This window comes from Cuculus canorus, chromosome 3, assembly GCF_017976375.1.
Source record: "Cuculus canorus isolate bCucCan1 chromosome 3, bCucCan1.pri, whole genome shotgun sequence".
Lineage (NCBI taxonomy): Eukaryota > Metazoa > Chordata > Aves > Cuculiformes > Cuculidae > Cuculus > Cuculus canorus.
In genome coordinates, this window is record NC_071403.1 from 99,393,187 (window position 1) to 99,417,572 (window position 24,386).

The 24,386-nt window shown below is 36.2% G+C and overlaps 1 protein-coding gene across 2 annotated transcripts; it reads left to right on the forward strand.

Annotated features, from left to right (window-relative positions):
* The first annotated feature begins 395 nt into the window (after positions 1 to 395).
* Positions 396 to 24,345, forward strand: DYNC2LI1 (dynein cytoplasmic 2 light intermediate chain 1). Of its 2 annotated transcripts, none has more exons than XM_054062390.1 (13): positions 396 to 476; positions 2,209 to 2,326; positions 3,533 to 3,567; positions 3,932 to 4,001; positions 5,006 to 5,094; positions 7,191 to 7,377; positions 9,875 to 9,943; positions 11,283 to 11,360; positions 12,876 to 12,952; positions 13,306 to 13,376; positions 13,821 to 13,918; positions 15,722 to 15,814; positions 22,157 to 24,345. In XM_054062390.1, exons 1-13 carry the CDS (start codon positions 463 to 465, stop codon positions 22,220 to 22,222), a joined length of 1,065 nt encoding a protein of 354 aa, XP_053918365.1. In that variant the 5' UTR covers positions 396 to 462; the 3' UTR covers positions 22,223 to 24,345. The 2 variants fall into 2 exon arrangements, with proteins under 2 accessions (XP_053918365.1, XP_053918364.1); XM_054062389.1 differs by lacking the exon at positions 396 to 476 and adding an exon at positions 558 to 690.
* The last annotated feature ends 41 nt before the right edge of the window (positions 24,346 to 24,386 follow it).

Sequence of the window (24,386 nt, forward strand, 5' to 3'; positions counted from 1 at the left end):
TATAAGAAGGATATGGAAATGTTGGAGCTGGTCCAGAGGGGGGCTGCAAAAATGATCAGAGGGCTGGAGCACCTCCCATACAAGGACAGGCTGCAAGAGTTTGGCTCGTTCAGCCTGGAGAAGGGTCAGAGGAGATCTTATAGTGATCTTCCAGTACCTGAAGGGGCTGCAGGAAAGCTGGGGAGGAACTGTTTACAAAGGCATGTAGTGATAGGACGAGGGGGAATGGCTGTAAATTGGAGGAGGGCAGATTTAGACTGGACATAAGGAAGAAATTGTTGACTGTGAGGGTGGTGAGGCACTGGCACAGGTTGCCCAGGGAAGCTGTGGCTGCCCCATCCCTGGAGGTGTTCAGGGCCAGGTTGGATGTGAGCTTGCCGCGCCCCTCCCCCAATCCGGAACTACAGCTCCCAGCGTGCCCCGCGCGGCTGCCATGGCGACGGGCTCGGGCCCTGCGGAGCGATGGCCAAGGCCAGGTAACGGGGAGCTCCCTGGGCTCGGCGAGGAGCGCTCGGCAGCCGCCCCTGCCTTCTCCCGGCAGCTCTCCTCCGCGGCCTGGAAGAGAGAGGGAGGGAGAGAAGGAGGGAGCGCGATGTCGAACGCGCCATTCCGGCCTCAGCCGCCGACAGCACGCGGTGCCGGGTCGGCTCGTGCGGGGCCCGAGGAGCGCCGGGAGCCCGGACCCGCCGGGTAGCTCGGAGCGTGGCGGGCAAAGCCGGGCACGGAGCGTGTGTGGGGCGGCGCTGCGTGTGGGACCCGAGGGGGGTTAGTCAAACCAGCTCTGCTAGGAGTGAGAGAGGGATGGGGAGGCACTGGTTACAAAGGCAGGTAGCGATAGGACTAGGGGCAATGGGTATAAACTGGACAGGGGCAGATTTAGACTAGATATAAGGAAGAATTTCTTCACCGTGAGGGCGGTGAGGCACTGGCACAGGTTGCCCAGGGAGGTTGTGGATACCCCATCCCTGGAGGTGTTCAAGGGCGGGCTGGGTGGTGGAGCTTTGACCCCCCTAGTGGGACGTGTCCCAACCCATCTCGTTACAACTACAAGATCTTTAAGGCCCCTTCCAGCCCAAACCATTCTGTGATTCTAAGTACTACGATGCTTCCGATACTTAAAGGGAGCCCACAGGAAAGCCGGAGAGGGTCTTTTTATCAGGGAGTGCAGAGATAGGATGAGGAGGAACAGATTTAAGCTAAAAGAGGGGAGATTTAGATTAGATGTTAGGAAGAAATTATTGACTGTGAGGGTTGTGAGGCACTTCAACAGGTCGCCCAGAGACGTCGTGGATGCCCCATCCCTTGGGCAGCCTGGTCTATTTGGATGTCCCTGCCCACAGCAAGGGGTTGGAATTAAATTATCTTTAAAGTCTCTTGCAACTCAAACCATTCTATGATTCTAAGTACTATAATACTTCCAATACTTAAAGGGAGCCTACAGGAAAACTAGGGAGGGGCTTTTTATCAGGCAATACAGAGATAGGATGAGGGGGAACACATTTAAGCTGAAAGAGGGGAGATTTAGATGGGATATTGGGAAGAAATTCTTCACAATGAAGATGGTGAGGCACTGGCACAGGTTGCCCAGGAAAGTCATGGATGCCTCATCGCTGGAAGTGTTCAAGGCCAGGTTGGATGCGGCCTTGAGCAGCCTGACCTGGTGGGAGGTGTCCCTGCCTATGGCAGGGGGGTTGGAATTAGATGATCTTTAAGGTCTCTTCCAGCTCAAACCATTTTATAATTCCAAGTACTACAGTATTTCCAGTGCTTAAAGGGAGCCTGCAGCAAAGCTGGGTAGGGGCTCTTTATCAGGGAATGCAGAGATAGGATGAGGGGGAAGAGATTTAAACTGAAAAAGGGGAGATTTGGGTTAGATACTAGGAAGAAGGTTTTTACTGTGAGAGTGGAGGGGCACTGGGACAGGTTGTCCAGGGAAGTGGTGGAGCCCCATCCAAGGCCAGGTTGGATGGGGCTCTGAGCAGCCTGGTCTGGTAGGAGGTGTCCTTGCCCATGGCGGGAGGGTGGAAGTGCGTGATGGTTGGTCCCTTCATTTTATGAATCTGTGATAAGCAGAGAGTGTGTGGTGTGATAAATAATAATAACCATCATCAAATCATAGCAATTCCTGTCGTTTATCCATTTAGATATTTTCAGGAGTTATGGTCAAAGCTCCATTGTTTTTCTCTAATGACTGTTTTTTTCAACTAGCGATACTCTATGGGATCTTGCTATAGCTGAAGTGGAGAAGAGAGAAAACTCTGATGACGATGGCAAGCATGTGGAAGTTTGGGAAAAATCAGTACTATTCATGGGAAATAAAAATGGGGTAATGCTAAATACTGTATGATTCTCTGCTTTCTTTGAACACAGTTTGTGTCAGGTAAAATAGATGATAACTATGTGGCCCACTTAGATTCTTCTAAAATGAAATATGTTGTGTTCTGATTCTGCAGAGACTGGGCATTCCACAGGGTATGGACCAGTTAGACGTTATTACAGTTCAGAAGTTGAAGTTTATTGTCTGGAGAATCAAAACTTCAACCATTGTTATCAGCAATGTGCTGATTCTCTGGGGTTTGGCTTCATTAGTTTTTTAAGACTAGCTGCCAGAGATAAGGCTATTCACTTTGGCATGTCAGATTTCCCCCTTATAAAGCTTTAACTGGTAACAATCCAAGTGCAGTGTTACCATTTTTGTTATCAATAGAGGTCTTGGCACCCTGCTGTGAATTGTGTATGTATCTATGCGAGACCTCTTTGAATAAGCCTTCTCAGTGATTGCAAACTCATGATTTCACATGCCTAAGGTTGTTTTAACTCATTGTCCCATAAATTTGGTCATTAGTAATTTCATATTTTTCTTCTGTTAGCATTTATCTGTAACGGAAATAAGGCAATATTTGCCTTTTTGCGTGAGTCATATTTTTAAGAATGCTGTTTTTATTTTAGAAGGATTGGTAATTTTTAAAGTACCTTTTTTTTCAGAGAAAATACAGTTTCTTTAGCTGAAATTCACTGGGTTTTGAGATGGGAAATGACACAGGCGTGAGTTTTAGAAGTGCTAGCCCCTTCAGTGTGGCAAGGTACTCGGTGTCTGAATTTCAACATGTTCTTCTCTATATTTATTATATTTATTTATATTTTAAGTATTCTTTATAGTTTCATCTCATCAGTAATAACTTAATTCCAGTGTAAACTAGACATTAAATAAATGTACTATTAAAATTAAAAACTGTTAAACAATTTAACAGAATTGGCTAGCTTGATCACTAATGTCTAATTTGAAGCATATTATTCCTGTTACTGTATTTGTCATCTCTATTGATTTGTAATTATAATAATGGTAGTGTAACTTGATTCTGACAGAAAGTTGGCAGTTAAGTTTCCAGTATAAGGCTACAAATAATTGCATGAGTTTACACTTTTCAGGTACTTTATTATTGGAGTGTTAATGAGTGAGTTTCATTTAGTGATACAGAGTTTTTGCTTTAATGACAGTACAGTAGGGTTCTTTTTTGTTATTACTTTCCAGGGAAAGACCACTATTATACTGAGGTGTCTGGAGAGGTATGTGTTAAATTTTTAAAAGCAGTTTTCAACTCTGGATTAAAATTCTATGTGAACAGTTATATTGTGTGATAATTCATAATATATGTATACAGATTATATATTCTGTAATTGGTTGATCGCTTATAGGTAAACTCATTTCCCTTCATTACTAGCTGCCATCTAACTCCTTCAGTCCTTCTTCTCCAGTACTAGAAAGCTTACATGGCTATTTGTTCAGGTTGATGCTGCTATTTCTCGTCTTCAACAACTGAGACATGTTGTCTTAAAGTGCCTTTGTGCAGCTGTTTCTAAGCCAAATTCTGAACTGACTGATAAATATAATTTAGTAACTGTAGAGTTAACTTCATTTTTCCTTGCATAGGGAAGAGATTCCAAAGCCAACATTAGCCTTGGAATATACTTTTGGAAGAAGGGCAAGGAGACACAATGCAGTGAGTACTCAAAAACTGTAGTTTACCATCTCATTATGGATGCACACATATATAAAAATAATTTATATGTTTTATTTTTATTCATAAGAGTCTTAAGGAGTTTAGCTTAATATTTGTGAAACAAAAAGGTTTTTAATATAATTAAAATAGCTTAGCAAAGTTAATGAAACTTACTTAAGTTTAAAACAGCTAGCTTAATTTTGTATTTTAATCTGTAACACGTTTTCCCCTCTCACTAGAACACGGCAGGTCAGAGACCAAAGTATAACGCAAAGCAATTAATCTATGAAAACTACCTTGTTTGTCGTATTTGAGTGCTTTTATGTTCCCATTGTAATGCATTTACTTTCTCTTTGAAATGCAAAATGAGTACAACCTGACTATGCAAGTGTTAGGAGAGAAGCAGTCATCTTAGACGATGTTAAATGATAATTATATTTTTTGGTTATGTGTCCATATTGCTATGTTCTTGTTATGTTAACAGGTATATTGAACCCATTCGTCACAGCAGAACACTACCCAGCAGCGGTAACTATTGCTGCAGGTAGTAGCTGTTTCTGTTACTGAAGCAGAGTGTAAAATCTGATTCTGAAAAATAAAAATAATGTAAAACATTTCCCAGAAACTAAACATGAAGGTAGAGATTCATCACTTTTTCAGTTGCGAAATCGTCAAAAAGCAATAGTCTTGAGCTGCAATGAACAAAAAGAAACGGAATAGAACTGATTTTTTGTTGTTTGTCATTAATTGTGCTGCTTCCTAATGTTTTTACTTTTTATCAAGACAGTCATATGTATGCCAGGGGTCTTTTGTAAGTGTTGCTTGGTGTTTCTTTAACATGGGGAGTTTTTTATTTGGTTTTGTTTTTCAGAAAATACTAGTGAAGTAATTTAAGTTTTTGTTTTGAGTCGTTTGCATGAAAAGCCAGTTTGTCAGATAAAGATCTTCTCTTGACCTTCTCTTGGTGTTTCATGGAACTGCATGTAAAAGAAACTCTTTTACAGCCTAAAGATGTAGCTCATTTTTGGGAACTAGGTGGTGGAACCTCATTATTGGAACTGATTCGAATACCAATCACTAACAACAACATAAGGTAAGTGAATAGTATTATAATACTAAAGTTAATTTCAGCTTTCCTTCAAACACAAGGAAATCTCCAGGCCTTTTATTATGTAAAACACTTTCAAAATGTAGCATAGAATGTTTATGTTTTTTTTCCAAAAGTCATTGTAATACCACTGATACTTGGCTTTGACTTTCATTTTCATGGTTCTCCCTTAGTAAGCCAAGTTCTTGGCAGTCTCCAGCAACAAGAGAAAGCATTAACATGGAGGAAATAGGTTTGCCCTAAGTAGATGGAACAAGAAATACAGAAGAAATATAGTATATTTATGCTTAGTGAAAAAGCAGAAAAAGCAACTTGGAAGCATGTGAAAAATAAAATCTTGCTTCCACTTCCGTATGCAGACATAGGTGCTGTCTTCGTGAGGGGCGATACTTTAGGGTGAAAAATAAAGCAAAAAAAATTGTGACAAAAAAAAATTCTCTGAATTTCTGGGAAGTGAAGTGACCAACTGATGCTGAGAAGATCATTCTGAGAGGGACTGAAACTATTCAAATTATTCGAAGACAAAAGGAAACAGGAATTTGGAGAGAATTAAGAGAATGTAGTGAGAAAAATCCATAGAAGCAATGGAATAGCACAGGAAGAAGAAATGTATGAAGGGTTGCATGAAGAAATGAGAAGGCAATAGGGGATGCATTTTCTGGGGTTTTTTTTCTGATTAGCGAAGATGCAGTTGGAAGTGAAGGAGGAGAAAATGATTGAAAGATACATTCTGTGTTATTACACATTGCATTATTTCTTTGGTAGTGAGCTTTAATTTCTGTGAAAAGAAAGAAATAATCCAGGACAGATACAGTTTTTATCATGTACTTTTGCTACTGTTTGGCTATTGAGATAATGCCATTATTTAGTAAGAGACTAAGGCAGAAGGAACGTAGGGTTTTTTGAAAGCACTTCTGGCATGTTAAGGTTTTTTTTCTAGAAGTGCTTGGGGTGAAAAAAAATCGGCTATTGTTTTTCAGCTGTTGTCTAAATGAACTTAACTGAACTTCACCTCCATCAGTCTTTTCTTCCTTTTTTTCCTGATAAGGAATATTCTGATGTGGATGATCTTAAGATTCTTCGGTGGGATAGCAACATTGTTCTGTAAGACTACTTGTGTTCTTAAGGCAGTATTTTGATGTGGTAGGCAAATAGTCTACCATGCTTTTCCCAGTTTTTCTCATCTGACCGTACCTCAAGCAATTGGCTTATTTAAAAGTTCTGTGAACTATATCTAGTTTCACCAAAAGACTTTTCACCAGATTTTTTTCCACACAGCATTTTAAATCAAAGTTGGACATTCATTCTGCCTTGTCTTTCTAATACCATTCTGATCTGGGATCCCGTTTTTTGAGTAAGGATGGAATATGAAAGAATGACTACATCTGTTCAAATGGCTCTATTTACTATGTTAGTATGTAAAGCATTTCTCATCATAATCCATCCTTTAAAAGCCCCATAATTGCTAAGTATATCTTGAGTACGGTGACTTCTCCGTTTATCTTTTAGGAGACTTTCTCATATGCCCATCTGAGTTTCCAGCTAATTGGCACAATCCTTGGCACGGAATATTGCCCCTGACCAGTTTTTTCCATTTCATATTACAGTATAATAATAAACATATGGAACTTTTGGATATATTAATAATTAGAAGAGATCCTCACTGTTTGCTAACACTGCTTTATCTGGGATTGTAGGGTTACAAGATGGCAGGGATACATGATAGTAGAAGTGCCCAATCGTTCAGGAAGGAGCTAAATGGGTTCAGGATAGTTGCTTATTTTACTGTTTTGCAGCAACATCTGCAGAAAGAAAGTTTGATATATACAGTCTCCCCCCAAAACCTCTTATGGAAAATTTGCCAAAGTAATAGTTTTGAACAAGAGACAAGGAGAAGGTCTCTTCAGAGCTCAGAGTGTCCTTAAAAGCCACTTTCCTTTGCTTCACAATTAATACTTAGCATTTATATTTTCACATTTGTTGCTTTCAGCATTAGTACTGCAGGTGCAGGTATGGTTGTTTATGAAAATATTAATTGTCTCATGTGCCAAAGATTTGACCAAATAATGCCTTTTTAATAGGTCATTTTCTGTAGTTCTTGTATTGGATCTGTCCAAACCTAATGAACTCTGGATTACTATGGAGAAACTTCTGCAGGTCACCAGAAACCACGTGAACAAAATTTTGACCAAACTAGAAAAGACAAATCCTGAAGTAGCTGCGGAAATTAAACAGAGGATGCAGAACAATCTGCAGAGGGATCATCCAGTAAGTTACGTCTAATATTTTCTCCAGATGTCACAGGCCTTTATACAGTTAAAGATAATGCTTTTGAAAATCATAAACAACTCTTTTAGATTTTTCTGCATGACTGAAAATCCATTTGATGTAGATGAACCTGCTCACTGGAAAATTATAGCAATTTAATAAAAATTCAATAAGAGCAGAAACAAGGAAAGAAGGTTCCTTATATCTTTTTGTTAGATATCTAATGTGATTGTTATGGCATGTTACACCAATCAAAAGAAATAGTTTTAGAGTAGCAGTTTGCTTTTTCCCCCCCTCATCTTTTTAAAATGAAGATGAAAACTCAAATGTACAAAAGTCATCTAGCAAGAGACTAGCTGAAGGTACAAATTTAAGCAAAGAATATAGTTATAACAGCCATCAACATGACTATATACTTTGCATTTATTTAAATGTCTATCACAAACTCAATGCCTTTTGATAATCTGACAACTAATTAAATTATAAAGTTTCAGAAATGTTAACATCAGTCCTTTAAACATAATTGCTAACTAAATCTCTGGAAAAGCTAAACTTGATTATGCGCAATAGAAATGAAAAGTCATTGTGCATTAAACCTCTGCAAATGTTGTGTGTATATAATGTGCAAATAAGTATTCAACAGTTCAAAGACTTGGCACATAAATCTGGTTACTGTAACTTCTGTGAAATGCTGCAGTATAGCAAATGCTTATATAGCTCAAAAATTTAAAAATAATGTAAAGTTTTTGAGAAAGCAACCTATGCAGCACTCAGCAAATTTAGAAAATAAGGTTTGAGATCTGCTGAATTATGATTTTGGTTTTTACTTTTAGAGAAGGTAGTTCACAAAGAGAAAATGCACACTTGGCAATAAATTGTAGCTGCAGCATCACGTTTACGTATAGAGACTCGCATATCAGAAAACTGCAAGCTTTTTTTAATAAGTAAAAAGAGTAATGCCCGTAATTGCAAAGAAGAGAAGACTTGTTACATTTGCTGTGTAGGGAACACAGTTATACCTTTGAGACTAGAATTTCTACACAGCCTTCAGTATCAAAACCAGGAAGGATGTAAACAAAATGTTTTGTTACTCCCTAGTTCTCTTTTTACGTTCATCGTTGTTCAAGAAAAAAATTATATCAGTTTTTGTGGGAGGGAATAATATCTATTATAGACAGTATAAATGATGGTTTACCCAGATGTTTATTTGCCTTTTTATAGCTAAGCATATTTTTTATCATAAACAGGAATTGATTCTTAGAGGCTTTTTTTAAACATTAGATATGTTCCATTGGCCTGGATAAAGAATTATTGTCTATCATGATAAAGTGTATCAATTGCAGACCTTGTTTGAGAAGGCTTGTTTACCGTAGTCCATAGTAAAAAACTAATTCCATAGTCAAAAGATTATTAGGGTCAGTATACCAGCTTTTATGTTTCTGAGGTTCTCCCATTTTTTTTTAGTTAAGAAACTATTTTTTTCAGTTCTATATTCTATGCACCCAGTTTTAAGTTATGATAATTTTGCTCAAAGCTTTTGTGTTGACAGTGTGTGAGTGAAGCTATTATTTTTCCTCTCAAAGAAGAAGATTTTTAGTATGTGCTTCCTCAGTATAACTTCGTTTCAGTATGTGGTTCTTCGGTATAGCTTTTTGCTAGTATATTGACTGCCATTTAACCTGTATGTGAAATAACCAGTTTTAGAAGGCAGCAGTTAGGTCAGCCTCTGCTAAAAAACATCTCTTTTCCACTCTGCTGCAACCAAAGCAGTTTGACTAAATAATTGCATGAATATAATGGGATTTTCTTATTTCATATTGACTACAGGAAAATCTTCCAGATAACTCAGAATTATTGTAATCTACTCATTAAAACTTTTATCAGAAGTTAACTATTTAACAAATCTACATCCACAAAACTGTTTTCGTCTGTTGGTATTGATTTGCTTTTTCATGGTTGTTAAGTGGTGTTTCCCCTTTCTGCTGATGTCAAACGTTTGAAAGTCACATAAAATATTATTTAAGAGTTTAGAAAATGTGATGTGGAGAGGGAAAATATGTGAGATGAGTAAATAATTCAGCTTAATTTTCTTGAGCTTTTTGTCTATTATTTTGGATATGATGCAAGGAGGAGGGAGTGTGTTGAAAAGCCAGTTCTACTAATCCAGTCTGGCAGTTGTTCTGTGAATATATGGGGTTTTTCTTCTCTTCCCTTCCCATCTAATGTTGGAGCTACGTAGTGTATGGTGTAAGAAGTTACACCAGTAAGCATTCTGACTGCTCAGAGGAATTATTTCTTGACCTTTTATGAAGAAAATGAGAATATTGTAGAATATGGTATATGGATATTGCATTAAAGTGTATTCATCTAACTTAAATTTTGGAAAAAAACAGGCTTATCTTCTGTGAATTAACTTTAACGCCTTTCAGATGTTTTAACAGTTGGAATCTTCTACAGTTTGTTTTCACTGCTTAACTGTCATCTATCTATTTGATAGGATTATGAGTTGGTTGACCCTTTTCCAGTACCCTTGGTGATCATTGGAAGCAAATATGATATATTTCATGTAAGTAATAATTAATATTGTTTTAATAATTAAAAGATTTCTGATAAAGATCCTATATACTAAAATCTTCATAATATAATAGGAGTCATTTGAACAGAAGTATGGCCAGTCAGCCCTCTACCATAAAGAAAAATCTTTCCATCCAACAGCATTATAGAAGGCACACTGTCATTCTTTCACAAAATACTCCGAAACTGATAATTTTTTAGATATAAAGTTGCTGCACACCAGAGAGGGAAGCAAGAAAACATCATGTTTATGACTTCCTTTTTTAATGAGAGAAATCCAGTTCCATGCGTCCTTCTTACAGCAGCTGTAAGTTTATGGCAGTGAAAGAGGGGCATCTCTCCTGTCAGCTGGTCAGATTTTCTGGGAGCTGTGGCAGCAGGAACAGTAAACTAATATTTCAATCTGGAAGTACCTCAGAAGTTTTTAGAGACAAGTAAGCAATTACATCCTTTAGGGAAGAGAGGAAAGAAATGTTATATTACTGCTGGATTCTCTCCCAGGACGTTAAAAATCCAAACAAGTGCACGCTCAGTTTTCAAGCAGCACTGGGTCATGAGAGTAGAACAGAGAGTCTGATTTTCAGCTTCGTGATGACAGCTTGTGGCTCTCTGGATGACTGCATAGTACATTGATACTTTGCTGACTGAGTTGCTTAATACTTTATTAATAAGTTACTTCTTTGATACTGAAATTTTATGCTGAGCTGTGACCCCTTTGATAATCAGTGATTCTCATGTAATAAGCACAGAATAACAGCCTAGTTCCTTTGGGGTCTATGGACAGACTCCTGCAGTCTTCACTGGGACCAGGTTTTCTCCGACTTTATCCAGGGAAGGCCATCTTTATGGTATTATACTAAAGAAACATTGATGAAAATGTGGTTTTATGTACCTTTCAAATCTTGCAGGTGTTAGAGTTTAGAGAGCATATACCCAAAGGTTTACTGAAAGTCAAGTATTTATACAAAAAGAAAAAATCCTTATACCAGTACTCATACCAGTAGGTAGTATTTCTGCTTCTAAAAATTTTTAACAAAATGGAACGAATTAATTGAAAAGTGAACATACATTCTTAATTATGAAACTTTTTCTGAACTAACGTATTGCTTGAATTAGGCTCCCTCTGTAAAAAAGAACAAAGGGAAATTGTGACACTTCTTTTCAAAGTAGGCTGTTACTGATTCTGTCTTAAGATATAATTATGCTGACAGCTGAAAGCCTCATATAATGTAGCCTAAATGCATGGCAGTTTATACAAAAAATGAAAAGTTCTATCTGCAATATTTGTTTTTTTGTTTCTTATGTATGTGTTCCAATATCAACTTTTTCAGGAGTTTGACTCTGAAGTGAGGAAAATAATAAGCAAGACACTTCGATTTGTTTCACATTATTATGGAGCATCATTAGTGGTGTGTATATTTACTTTCCAACTAAAGGTAGAGAAGATGAGCAATATTTGTGTTACAAAACAATATTTAAAAAATAGAAATGTAAAACTCCTAAAGAAAATAGGATTTAATCAGGTTTACACTAACTTTCTTCATGAACTAATCTGTCAGAAAAGTTGCAGGTGTTGGCAGGAGATGGATGGATATACTTTATGAACAAACAAACAACACAATTCTCAGTGTCAGCAAAAACTAAATGAAACGAGTTACCTGTTAGCCAACTCGGTTCCCATATTGAGTTTACTGCATAGCTGGCAAAAATTGCCCTAGATAGAATTAGAGAACTCTGCTTTGCTTGAAGTGTGAACTTTTATCTAGTGACCTGGCTTTGGCAGATGTAAAACTTGAATCCAAGGGCTTGTCTTCACAGCAGTTTAAGCATACCATCTTACCACACTCATGGTGTTGAAGAATAAAGGCAGGGATTTTTTTTACAGTAATAAGTAGTAACTGCCGGCCATGAGGACAATGAAGTATTTATGTGGGTTCACAAATTGCTTTTGAGTTTGGCAGAGCATCTCCCAAGTAAAGGCACAAACAAGCATGCTCAGGTTCGCAATCCAAAAAAGCTGCCTCTTGGGTGCTCTATACATCAGAAGATGGTTCTAATTCTATCAGCCATCATTTAGCCACTATTGAATATTATTTATTACATAATTTTGATTACCAGACAATGTACATTCGCTTTAAATTGCTATAATCACAGCATGTCCTTTTGCATCCATGTAAAACTGTACAGCTTTGTACTTTGACAAATGAATTAATCTTTTGTTAACTGAGAATCAATTATCATGATTTTTTTTTAAACAAGTATTTAAGCATTAATGTAATTAAAAATGAAGAACTAGCAACCTAAAACCCTTTGGCTGCTAAATCCTGATTCCCACTGAAATAAGTGGGAGAAAGTTCATTTCCCACAGTAGGGATCTGACTGCTTTCTCAAACCCATTAATCTGTTAGGATACAAAAGCCCTTAGGAATAAGGGTGCAGTTTGAGAAGATATTCTGGGAACTGCTTTCTGTACCAGTTCTACCATTATAAAGCTTCCTTTATGATGTGTGAGCAATTTTAGTTATTCATTACATTTCTGAATGTTTGTGGTATTCTGGCTAATTTTTAATGTAATTTAAAATCTTAGTAATTCATTAGTCTTGGGCAAAAAAATTGTCTTCTAATGTACATACTTCAAAAGTTGTGAGTCAGTATTTCAAAACTTATTCTTAAACTTTATACTATATTATTTAACCTTTATACTAAATTTAATATTCTCAATCAGTATATTCAGTGACAAATACATTCATATTTTGGAAAGAAAGGGTGAGGATTTTATTCTAGTAAATTTAGTGACTGTATACCAAATGTATTGAGGTCAGGAACTATCCAGGTTCTATTTGAAATACCCTATGCAGATGATATAATGTAATATTTCCATGATGGAAGAATATAATGTGTATTTTGGTTTCTGATTCATTTAGTTTACCAGTAAATCTGAGCCTCTCCTGCTGAAAGCCCGTGTTCTTATTAATCACTTGGCATTTGGCTATGATAAAAGGTAACATAATTATTGCAGCTATTGAATGTTTTGCCCAGAGTCTAAAAGTAGTGAAAAAAAATATTTTCATCACCAATTTTTTTTTATTTTCTTAAATTTGATCTCAGAAAGATTCTTGTTCGTGCACTTGTACTGCTGTATCTCAGCTGCCTGTCTCTGCACAAGACAGTGACAACTCTTCGATTTTTATTCCAAAACTGATGGATTAGAGACGTGGTCACCACTAGAATTGAGTAGATTCTTATTTACATGTATTTGTATGTAAAGCCCATTAGAAGTCTAGTCTTGGCTAGAATAATTTCATTTTTTATTGATTGTTAAATGCTCACTTGATATTTTTTTTTTCTGTCTAGCAAGTCTATATCAGTGGATCACAGCAAACCTCTATTTATACCAGCAGGCCTGGATTCGCTGACCCAAATAGGTTAGGATGTTTCCTGTTCATCATATTTGCTGCTTAATTGTTTTTGAAAAGAGAAAAAAAATTAAGTGAATAAAAAAGAAAATTAAATTGTAGCACATCAGCATCATTTTTAACAGATCATTGAAGGAGATGGCTTAGAAAGTTTAAAATTGCAGTTCAGTATTTATATTATGAGAAATACTTGTGCAGTTTTGTTAGGTAGTTTAATAAAGTATTGGGACTTCTTCAAATAGTAGAGTACCAACAGGCTTAGATCTAAAAGAAAATATAATACCACTCAGCCCGTTTCATGGTGGAAGATCAATGTTCTTTCAAACTTGTTGCAGCTTGTCACTGTAGAAGATAAAATACTAAATTAAACTGATCATTATCCAAAATGATTTGATAATCTATGTTGTTCTGACAACATACTTGTAGTACTTTGTGCTGTGCTGTAATCCGTAGGACCACCACCTGCCTCCAATAGTGATATTGGAAAGATGCGTGCAAACACACCATTGGAACTGTGGAAAAAAGTATTTGAGAAAACATTTCCTCCCAAGGTAGGTTTTTGCATGTCTGCTGCATATCTTATTTTCTCATAGAATAGCAGTAATATCACTACTAATTTTTATCTTTCAAGTCCAGCAGCTGGAATTTCAGTCTTAGTTAACAGTCCGGTTTCTTCCAACCTCTTTAATTCGTACATTTTAAAAAGTACAGATTTATGTTCAGTGATGCTTTGATTATTAGCTTCTACATCTTCAGTCCCCTTCCTACATTTAGCATTAGTGGAAGTAGTGATGTGATCCTCATTTTTTTCCCAAATTATACCATTGCCTTTTGTTAGATTGAGGGGCAAGTTATATTCAGTGTTGTTTTTTTTAATTTTTAAAGGTGAAATATCCTCTAATGCCTAAACCAAATGACAGTGATGTTGCAAGAGGAGAGCTCTTCATGGCTGCAGCAAGGCGCTGATCCTTGTTCTGCTAGGGCATGAGGCTTTGAGTGAGGCGAGCATGTTAGAGCTCTTTCTGTCATTTTGCCATGGGAAGTGTTTGGGTTTGCAAGGTAATTAGAATCTCTTCGCATCCATGTATTTTTAAATCTTGTACATATTTCAGAAGTTTACAGTCTCAAGAGAGGAACCCCCAAATAGTTTTTTTCAATAGAAGTAATTGCTGTTGTTAGGAAATCCAAATTCTTGTTTGACCTGAGCAAGCACAGGCTGCTGCTTTCTCCTCTTTCTCCTTGTGTACTGCCTGCATCACAGTTCTTTATCACTATCTATTTCCTGCTTTATGGCTTACTTGGGCAGGCAAGGAAGTTGGTCAAGGCTCTGGAACTGTCCTTGAAATTATGGTGCACAAACTGGGCTTTTTCTGGTTTTCAGTCTATGGGTCTCTGTTCTTGGTGAGGAGCAGTATGAATTCACCCTTTCCTGCTCGTTTGGCTGCTATATCTCAAAGCCTACACATTATTTCAGTGTAGGCTTTGGTTTGTGACCAGAATCAGTTATGACTGAGATGAACATACTGTTCTCAGAACAGTATGCTCCAGCATGATAAAGACTAAACTTTACTTTTCAATAACTATGCAGTACTGTTATTTTTCATGTTATTTTTACTCATAGCCCTTTAAAACGTAGTAAACGCATTTTCCATCCCCCAGCCAATAACTCCCAAACTCAACCTTAAACAGTTTGAGAAATGAATACATTTCCCATTTGGTAAACTGCGTCAGTGTTTTAAGGTATCAGTCTCAGTAAGGAAGATTTGCTAAGCAGATTCGCTTTAATAATAATTAGAATTCTGCTTTAGTTTATTCCATCATTTGTATGATGGCCTCCTTGCTACTTCCCTTTTTTCATGAATAAGGAGATATGTGCAGGACAACGTGTTAAAAAAAATAATTATTTGATAGTGTTTCTTTCTATTAATTTATTTGCTTCTTTGGAATTAAACTTAAAGTTCTAGTTTCCTCAAGGATAGTAAATGAAATTTCAGGTGAGTTGCAAAAAGATAGTAATCAGTTTCATAGCTAATGAAGTAATGCTTCTGGTAACCAGAACTGAATTCTAGTATGAAATGCTCCAGCAAGAGCAGTCTTAACTATGCCTGAATGTTATGGGCCAGAAGGGATATTTTCATTGTGAGGAGAGAATAATAAACAGCTACCAAGTAAGAATATTTTCTTTTCTTTAAAATCTAATCTGTGTCCTGTAGGACAAAATTCTTCCATAAATGTGGAATTTTGATACATTTATGTTAAAAGCAAATACTTCATTAGACTGATAGCGTGGCATTTTCTTGTTAAAAGAACAGAGGGTAAAGTTTATCCTTTGGTATTTGTAATTCTTCTTTCAGAGTTTCTGTGACTTAGAAGATACCAAGGATCCTGCACAGGATTTACAGTATGCCGAGTATGAAGTCGATTTCATGAGAGCTCAGAAAAACCAGGTGTGTGGTTGTTTTCCAGTTGCTGTTCACAGTCAGGTATTCCAGAACCACCAGCATTGCTGGAATAATCCCATTTTTGTAGTCCCCTTTTTACCTTTAAGTAACTTCAGCTTTAGTTTTCAGCTTAGTAGTTGGTTAGTTGTTTTTTTTTCCATTGGTAGACATTAAGCCAGTAGCACATTGTTGGATCTCAGAGTTTTGGCCCTGTTGTTGCTTTAAAAAATTGATTCAGATTTTCCCTCCAGCTCTTTCCCAGAATTATTTCACTAAAATAATATTGAAGCAAAGCTGTGAAGCTTTCTTGGCAGTAATGGCTTTGTTTCTCTACCTTGTACTCTCATTTGGGTGTTGACTATCAGAATCTAGGAAGCAGGATCAAGATTTGAGGTGGGGTCTATTTACTTCTGTTAGTTTTGTCTTCCTCCTTCAAAACTTTTTATTTAAACTGGAAAGGTACTGAGATGATGACATTTATGACTCAGGTTTGCAGGCTATGTACGTTTTATCTCAAAAAGAGTGAACAAAATTATTCCACTTAGTGAAATTTGACTTAAACCCAGAATTCCAGGAAAAGCTTTTAGTGGGGAAAGGGTCTTCTGTTTTTTCTTACTCATTTTGAAGTGTTTCTGCATTTCCCTGCATTTGTGGTGAATTAATTTTATTGAAAAATTCTGTGGCAAACTAGATGAAGGTTAGAACATTGTCCTGTAGATACCGGTGTATAACATCGCGTAAGTAGAAATACTGTGTAGTCTTCATTAATATCATAGGCATGGTTTTGTTAATCCAAGATTTGTGTATTTTTCTTTGTTTGGGAAAAGTATCACATACTTACTCTGCAAACTCTCTACTTCAGACAGATATATTTGTTTCACACATGGGATATTCTTTGCTAGAATGACTGAGAAACATTCCACCCCATTCTTACAGCAATATGTGGGCTGTTTGTATGCCAGTTAACTTCTAAGTTAGTGTGGTTAAAGGAGGTTTTCCCAACAGTGCTTTAAACTGATGGATTGTACCAATCTAGGTCTCTTACGCTTTTACAGACCTGCACTCTTAAGAAGAAAGGCAGTTTTATTTAATCTGTTTGCGTGCCTGTAAAAGAAAGCCAAAGGATTAGATTATTACTGCTATCACGGTTTTGTAGAGTTTAGTTAGATTGCATAAGGCAGTAAACTTGTAGTTACCTGATCCAAAGAAATATATCAATAACGTAAAAGAATAAAGCAATTTCAAGAATCCCCCACAGTCTTTGAACTTGCACATTACCTGTAATATCCTGTTAATGTAGGCATCAGTTCTGAATTTCCGTTACATCAAGAGCAGTCTTAGAAATCATTAAAATTTGTAAAGCACATTGCTTTTGGAATTTATAATGTAATCTCATACTCAATATATCTATATATCTCAAAATAACTGTATAGTGTACTAGGTTTGTTATTTTTAGATAATACTTATGTCTTGCAAAAGAAGATACTGGTATGCTTTGATTAAATCACACAGGAAATTATTAATTTTCCACTTTTAAACAAAAGAAACAGGCTTTTAGAGACTTAATCTGTTCAAGGACATTGCAAGCCAGTGTAGCTTCTTTTAGTTGGACTTCTACAAGTAATTTGAGCATTAAAGAGAAAATTACTTTTGTTATCTGCAGCTCTTTCCTAAACTTTTGTATCATGAAGTTCAATTATTGCAAGATTATTTGCACGTTATTAAAATGTTTTATATGCGAAGGATTTAATTCGATTTGAAATGCACCAAGATAGCAATATACATCTAAAAGAAAAGAACTCTGTGTTTGCAGCGATTCTTGAAGTGCCTTTGGATTTTCCAGTTATATGAAAAGTAGCACAAAAAGCCCCATTTTAAATGCATCACAAGTCTGACATTCTTTAGTCTTATGGAATCTATTGTGTGGGAAGAACAATATATTAAGAAGTTTAATATTCAACATGTTGCTACTGAAATCATGGGACATAATGCAGAATGAAAGTTTCGTATGATGACAGTGTAGATTTTAAAATCGTTTAAGTACACATTATAATTTTTCTCGGTTACTTTCGGTTAATTAATATGACACTTTGGACTCTAGGTGATTACCAGCTTGCTAGTTTATCTCGAAGATAGGCTTTGCAGGAAAAACAAAAGCACAGCAACAGAAACAAAGTATAGCTCCTGTCCCTGAGTCTGATAGACAAACTAGCATACCTGAGTGACTCAGTCTTGGTCAGAACTGTCAGTAATATTGCAAGAGAGTAGTAGGTAACTGCGGCAATACAAAGTTTAATTAAATCAATGCCAACTTTGTAACCTGGGTTGAAGGGTTTGTCTGCAGCTAGGGTTTGCATGCTCCAGCTGAGTAAAAGGTTAAGTTCTCAATATAAAATTAGAAAATAGTTTAAAGACAAAATAGAAGTACGGAAAGAACAGAGTACCTCGCTCAATCCCATGTGTTAGCTTTCAGCTAGTGTTTATCTGAGACACATTTTGGCTATAGAAGCTAAGAGTGCAGCTCATCAGCATTCTGCCACAAGAGTGTTTTCATTTAGACCACTTTATTTTCAGAGTTAACTGAGAAACATACTGTTTTATTTCTAGACCATTTTCTAGACTCTCTGAGCCTGTGTTTTCCTCCCTGCGCCTTTGTTAAAGATCGAGCACAGCTCTTTTTCTCAACTATGTCTTTTCAGAGTTCTCTTCCTAGTTCTTACCTCAAACACATTCAACATGCAGGTTTATTTCAAATAGTGCTGTTGCAATTGTTTTGCTGGTCTTATTCTGGAGTTGGGCTCCAAGAGAGAGAGAATACAGCACTGGGGACCTTTTGGAATTGGCATTTTTAATGCATTTCTTAACTAACAGATTCTCTCTTGGAATTACTGGAATTTTGTGCTCTTTGCAGGGCTATAAAGATTTAAGAAAAGCATTCATTTTTCCTGTTTATTAGGCCTTAAATGTGTACCTTGCTGTTAACTCTTCATACAGTCCATCTAAAGTATAAAAAAAAAAAACCATGGCAAATATGTCATCCATTTATCTCCATTCTCTGATAGCTTTTTGGCTTTTGATGCTTTAAGATCCCCTTAATTTCATTTTAGGTACACACGTGTCTTAAATAAGAGTGAGATTGTTGAAATAATATTGTCAGTTAGAGCTGCACGTATACCACTTGCATCACTCAGCATTTATGAGTGCATGGAACTCCTCCTGTTCCTTAGTTCCTTCTAAATGCTTATAGCAGTGAGCTGGCACATGCGGGCGTCCGCTCCATTTCCTTTAGAAATGCTCTCTTACCACAGAGTTAAGCACTCTAAGATGTCTTTTCGAAGGTTTTTGTTTGTTCCAGGTATTTTAGCTATCTTGTTATGCCTTGTACTGCTAATACTTGGAATAGGTGCTTGAACCTTTTTCATCTGGACAGGTGACGGGAGCACCATTTATTGAAGGAAATGATAAAGCTAACCTTGAGCTCAAAGGATTGGATAGCCTCCCAGTCAGGTACTTGAGAAGTCACTGTCACACGGTGCCAAAGTTCATGCTGACTGGACCTTGTTACACAAGGGTATTACTTTAGGGATTGGTCCCTGTTTTAGATGAAGTCTGATGCCATAAAGTATACTAAAAAAAAAAACCAAACAAATTAGCTGTCTGTTGCCATTTGGGGTCTGCTAACAAGAGTTAAAGAAAGCAGATCTCAAGGAATAGGGCTATAACTATAGCCTATAGTCATAAACAGAAGAAGGGGAGGCTCTAGAACATCTTGCAAGGAAGCATATTCCTGTTTCCCCCAAAACAGAAGTGACCTAATTAACTGTGTCATTCCCAACTAAAAGTCATTTCTTTGACAGATCTACAACTCTCTGTTTGAGTTGGAGACTCTTGGCTGACAGAATGTGTGCCATAGTTTTTAAGCTTCATTGACGTGACCATACTGCAGAACCAGGAGACAAAGTCAGTCTCATTCAACAAAATAGAATGTTGCGTATTGTGCGATGAACCTCCTTGGTCAGAGCAGTGATACTGGGCAGAGAAGCATGAACAGGCACCTTAAAATGTAAAATTGTTTAAATATTTGTTAGTCTTACCTAGAAATACCTTAAAAATAAATATTTATCATTTTATTCTGTAGTTCCATAATTAGTGGAACAGCTATACCATTTTAGTATATGCTGTGGTGTGGATCCTTTTCATTTCTGTATTGTTTTGAATTGCCTCTATACTGAGTTGCTTTCTAGCTAGATAAAATGAGAGCAAACTAAATTCTCCTGAATTATCTGCCTCTTTCTTGAAATGGTTTAGTCAGATGATAAATCTTTCAAGCAAATTATTTAGGCAACACCTGTAGACGTGAGCCCAGATAGCATTTTTGTAATATGTAAAACTGTTGTCTGATTTTCCCCCCTCTTACAGCCTTTGAGAAAGTTTTTAGACTTGAAATTATCTACTTCGCATAAATCAGGTTACATATGATCCTTCATGTATTGCAGTATTCTTTCTATTCCTAACTGCAGGAATCTTTCCAACAGTTTGTTATGTTCCAAGATCATAATTACTTTGTATTAGTGATGAGGGAGTGAAAATACTGAGTAATGACTGGCTTAAATATGGAACAGTTCTGTAGTACTGGAGTTATATTTAATAATGCAACTTAATAGATTTAGGCTAAACACGATATGTTCTGTGTCAGTCATCTATAAGGTATTTAACTGTAAAACTAGACTCCTGCAGGCATCATCAAGAATATGCACTAATTAAAAATCCTCTTACACCTCAAATCAGTGGTACTCTCTGAAAATTTTGCCCAAGATTTTGCTGAGACAGTAGAAATTGTATGGAAATAATGAACTTTTCTGATGATGATTTCATTGTTGCTTTGCCCTTTATTTACTTTTTCCTCCCTCCATGCTCTGGATTGAGAATTAACACTTCTGTCAAATTCAGCAAGTGTGCATTTTGTTATTTTTGTCAGTTCTGGTGTCTTTATACCTACAGTGAAACCTCCCTTACTCTGTTAAGAAGTCCATGCTATTAAAATCAGAATAGCAACCATATAAACCACATGCCCACTTTTGAGAGTCTGCTGCATTTATACTAATGGCTAGTTTACGTCCATGGCTTTTCCTCATCAAAATAAGATACGATGACTTTTTTTTGTATTGCAAGCAGTACAGGGTTAGGCCTAACGGTACCACTTTAGAGTATTATCTTCCTGCAAATTCTTAGTCTCAAATGAATAGAAAGCAATCATAGTGATATCTCAATTAATTTTTGCTGAAAGACTCTCGGGAAATTATACCTGACAGTATGACCACTATGTCAAATTCAGAAGATTAAATTGTTGTTTAGTAATGTTGCTAGAACCTTTTATTATAGGCTTCAAAGTTCCAGTAGCATTTTCGACCGAAAGAAGGTCATTTGTCTACCTTGCTAGTACTCAGCATAGCCTAACATAGATTGCTTCATCTTTCGCCTCTAATTTGCTTTCTTTATACCTCCACAATTTGAGCCTCTCTTTGCTTTTAATAATCTAATTACTATCTAGTAGGTGCATAATTTTAATTACCACATTGGGTTTGCTTATTATTTTTATACGCAGATCCTAGCTTTTCAGTCTACTAAACAGTAGCACATGAAAGATTATTTTTAAACAAAAGTAAAAGCATGGCATCCTTGTCTGCCATGAGTAATACACTTCCAGAAAAACCTCACGCAATAATGAATATTTCCAGAAACATCGAGTAGCCTAGATTGAATAGATATTCCTAAGCACCCATTGCATTAATCTAAAATATATTTCTGCTTACTGCTTTCTGGACAAGCCTATATTCAGTAGGGGTTTCTAAGGTCCACTGGAAGCTCTCTTAGTTATCACCACTGGTGATGTATAAGCTTACAGAAGTTCATTTCAGTCCTAATAGATAGATTAGATAGATAGATAGATAGAGTAGGCCTTGTTCCTCTAGTTTCTTTTCCATAATCTTAAGGAATTCCGGGTGCGTTTTGAAAGGCCCTGGCTTCATGTTTGTGAAACAGTATTATTTCTCTAGGTTCCTAGGGAGCCTGGTTTCTCAAACTGAATGTTCAAGAAAAGATACAAAAATTTCTTTTCACCTAGAAAGTACCAGGCTAAATAAATAAATAAATAAAATTAGCTCCTTGTATGGCAGCAAATGTGGTTTACTCTAATGTTGTTAAATATATATAGAGAGAGAATACATTTTTTCTACAGTGAAAATTGTTTGTACATGCTTTAAATGGTCAGATGAATAAAGTATGCATCTTTTATAACTTTCAGTAATGAGAGAATCATATTAATATATATATTTGTTTCTGTTTTAGGAACTTGAACAATACAAAAGAAATGCCTCTAAATCCTGGAAGGAAATGGAGTTTGACTTTGCTTGATGAACTGCTATAGAAGTCTTCAGTTTGAATTTTACAGCATTACTTCAAATTTCTAGTGTAATATTAAAATTAATCTGATGCAGTGGAAAATATACAGCAGCAATCTATAATGTTTATTCAGTGTTCTTGTTTATTCATTCAGCTGCTTATTCATTCAGTCCGAATATAAGTATATGCTGGTACTGACACAGAGTTGTAAAAAGTGGGGAGAAAGGAATTCTAGATTATTCAGAGGTGGTTTTGAATATGAAGATTGGCATTAGCCAGGTCTACCTATTTTATAACTTATAACACATTATTTTGTATGCTTCTTTCCTAAACATGTATTTAAATATAAAGTTTTCACTTCCAAAATATGAAACTGCATAGTAAAGTGTGTTAGGCATGTTTTCCTAGTTTCTTGCATCTATAATTCAAAAGCAATGCTTAAGAATATATTAGCGTCGTTGTTTGGTTTTGAGTAGGATAATTCCACAAAACTGGCAAAATAAATTGGAATGAAAGCCATGTTTGACCAGATCTAATATTCAGAAATTTACTTTATCTCTGTTTCAGTGTCATACAGTTTAATACAGGATTTATTTCTTGCAATTTATGATATTATAACTTCACTAAGGATTCAGATGATGACATTTCTGTCAAATATTCAAACGTTAGGAAGTCAGTCTAATCAATTTGACAGATATCTCATTAATGGTGGAGGTATGATTGATTCACATTCAGCCTAAGCTGGTGAAATGCCAGCCTAAAATAGATTTGGGGTTTTGTCCATGATCATCTTCTCTAGTATGAGATGGACTGAGTGTTTTAAGAATATGCAAGACAAGATCTAGATTAAAGCTAGAGGTGTTTGTTGAGAGCTAAGATGTCTTGTTGGAGAGTAAATGTCTGACAGGCACTTGGCAGACTGGATTGTAAGAATGTTCCCTGATGTCTGTGGACATAAAAATGGGTGAGACAAACTAATGTATCCTTCCAGGTCTTTAAAGCTATTTGTTATTTTTAACATATTTGTTCACCAAACATTTTTCTTATGTAATATTTGTATCTCAAGATGTTATACTTAAAGATCTTAAAAAAAAAATCTTGGCCTCACACATAAGCGGAGAATTTGCATTAACTCCAGGGTTTCAAATTCTTTGTTACAAAGTACATTACCTCAAGAGCATCAAATTAAACTAATTATATTATTATGGAATTTCAAGATACGAAGATATTTACCTCCTCTGTCTGTCTCTCTGTAATAACTAATTTCTTCACTGAACATGGAAAGTGAGTAACAGAGTTTAGGAATTCTGTCTGTTCGGCTTTCAGTTTTGAGAGGTACCTGTATTTGTTAAATGGATAAATTAGACTCTTTGGGATGTTAGTGAGCCCATGAGAATAAATTCCAAATATGAAAATGACATCACTTCCAAGAACTGGCAAAATAATTTTTATTTCTTTTCCTAGTTAAATTGACATTTTATGAACAAACAAAAATTTGTTCTAGTAAGTTACAAACTGCATCCAAAACAAGATTTAGAACTTGATAATGAAAAGAAGGAACAGATATAAATAACACAGCTGTCTTCTCCGATTTACCATCATTAACAAGACAAAACCATCTCAGGTGACTTTTCTATTGCTTAGAGATCATGTGCTCACTCACTGGCTGTACAGTATGCATAAGATTGAAGTGGAGCGATTTCTTGATTCTCTCTTTATTTACATATTTGGTTCGTTCCCTTTCAACAAATCCCCAAAATCATATCAAAACTAAGCATAGGACTTAAAATACAATTTGATAAATGTGATTTACTAGCAGTTGTACCCCTCTGCTTATCAGTAATGCATGAAAACCAAAATGGGAGGTGGTGGAATTAGAGCACTGTTGCTACATTGTTAAGCATTGACAACAACAGCTGACTAAATTAAATTCCAAAAGTTCTTTAGAACATGTAATGCTGTTGATTACGACAGATTTGGCAGTGGGGAGTTAATACCAATACCGGGAAGCCATTGAAACTCAAGAGAACATTGTTTCTCAAGATGGAAAACATCCAGTTAGAAACAGAGATAAGATGAATGTGTTTCTGTATCTGTTATCGCTTACATTCTATCTAAAATCCAACTATTCAAGCCTTCAACTATAATAAAAGTGTAGTATTAGACATTGTTAGAA

What these genes read in the sequence shown, in the direction of transcription:
- DYNC2LI1 (XM_054062389.1), top strand. Translation starts at nt 593, where the DNA reads ATGTCGAACGCGCCATTCCGGCCTCAGCCGCCGACAGCACGCGGTGCC. An exon ending in CGGGAGCCCGGACCCGCCGG is followed by an intron (nt 691 to 2,208) that starts GTAGCTCGGAGC and finishes TTTTTCAACTAG; the next exon opens with CGATACTCTATGGGATCTTG. An exon ending in ATCACTAACAACAACATAAG is followed by an intron (nt 5,095 to 7,190) that starts GTAAGTGAATAG and finishes CCTTTTTAATAG; the next exon opens with GTCATTTTCTGTAGTTCTTG.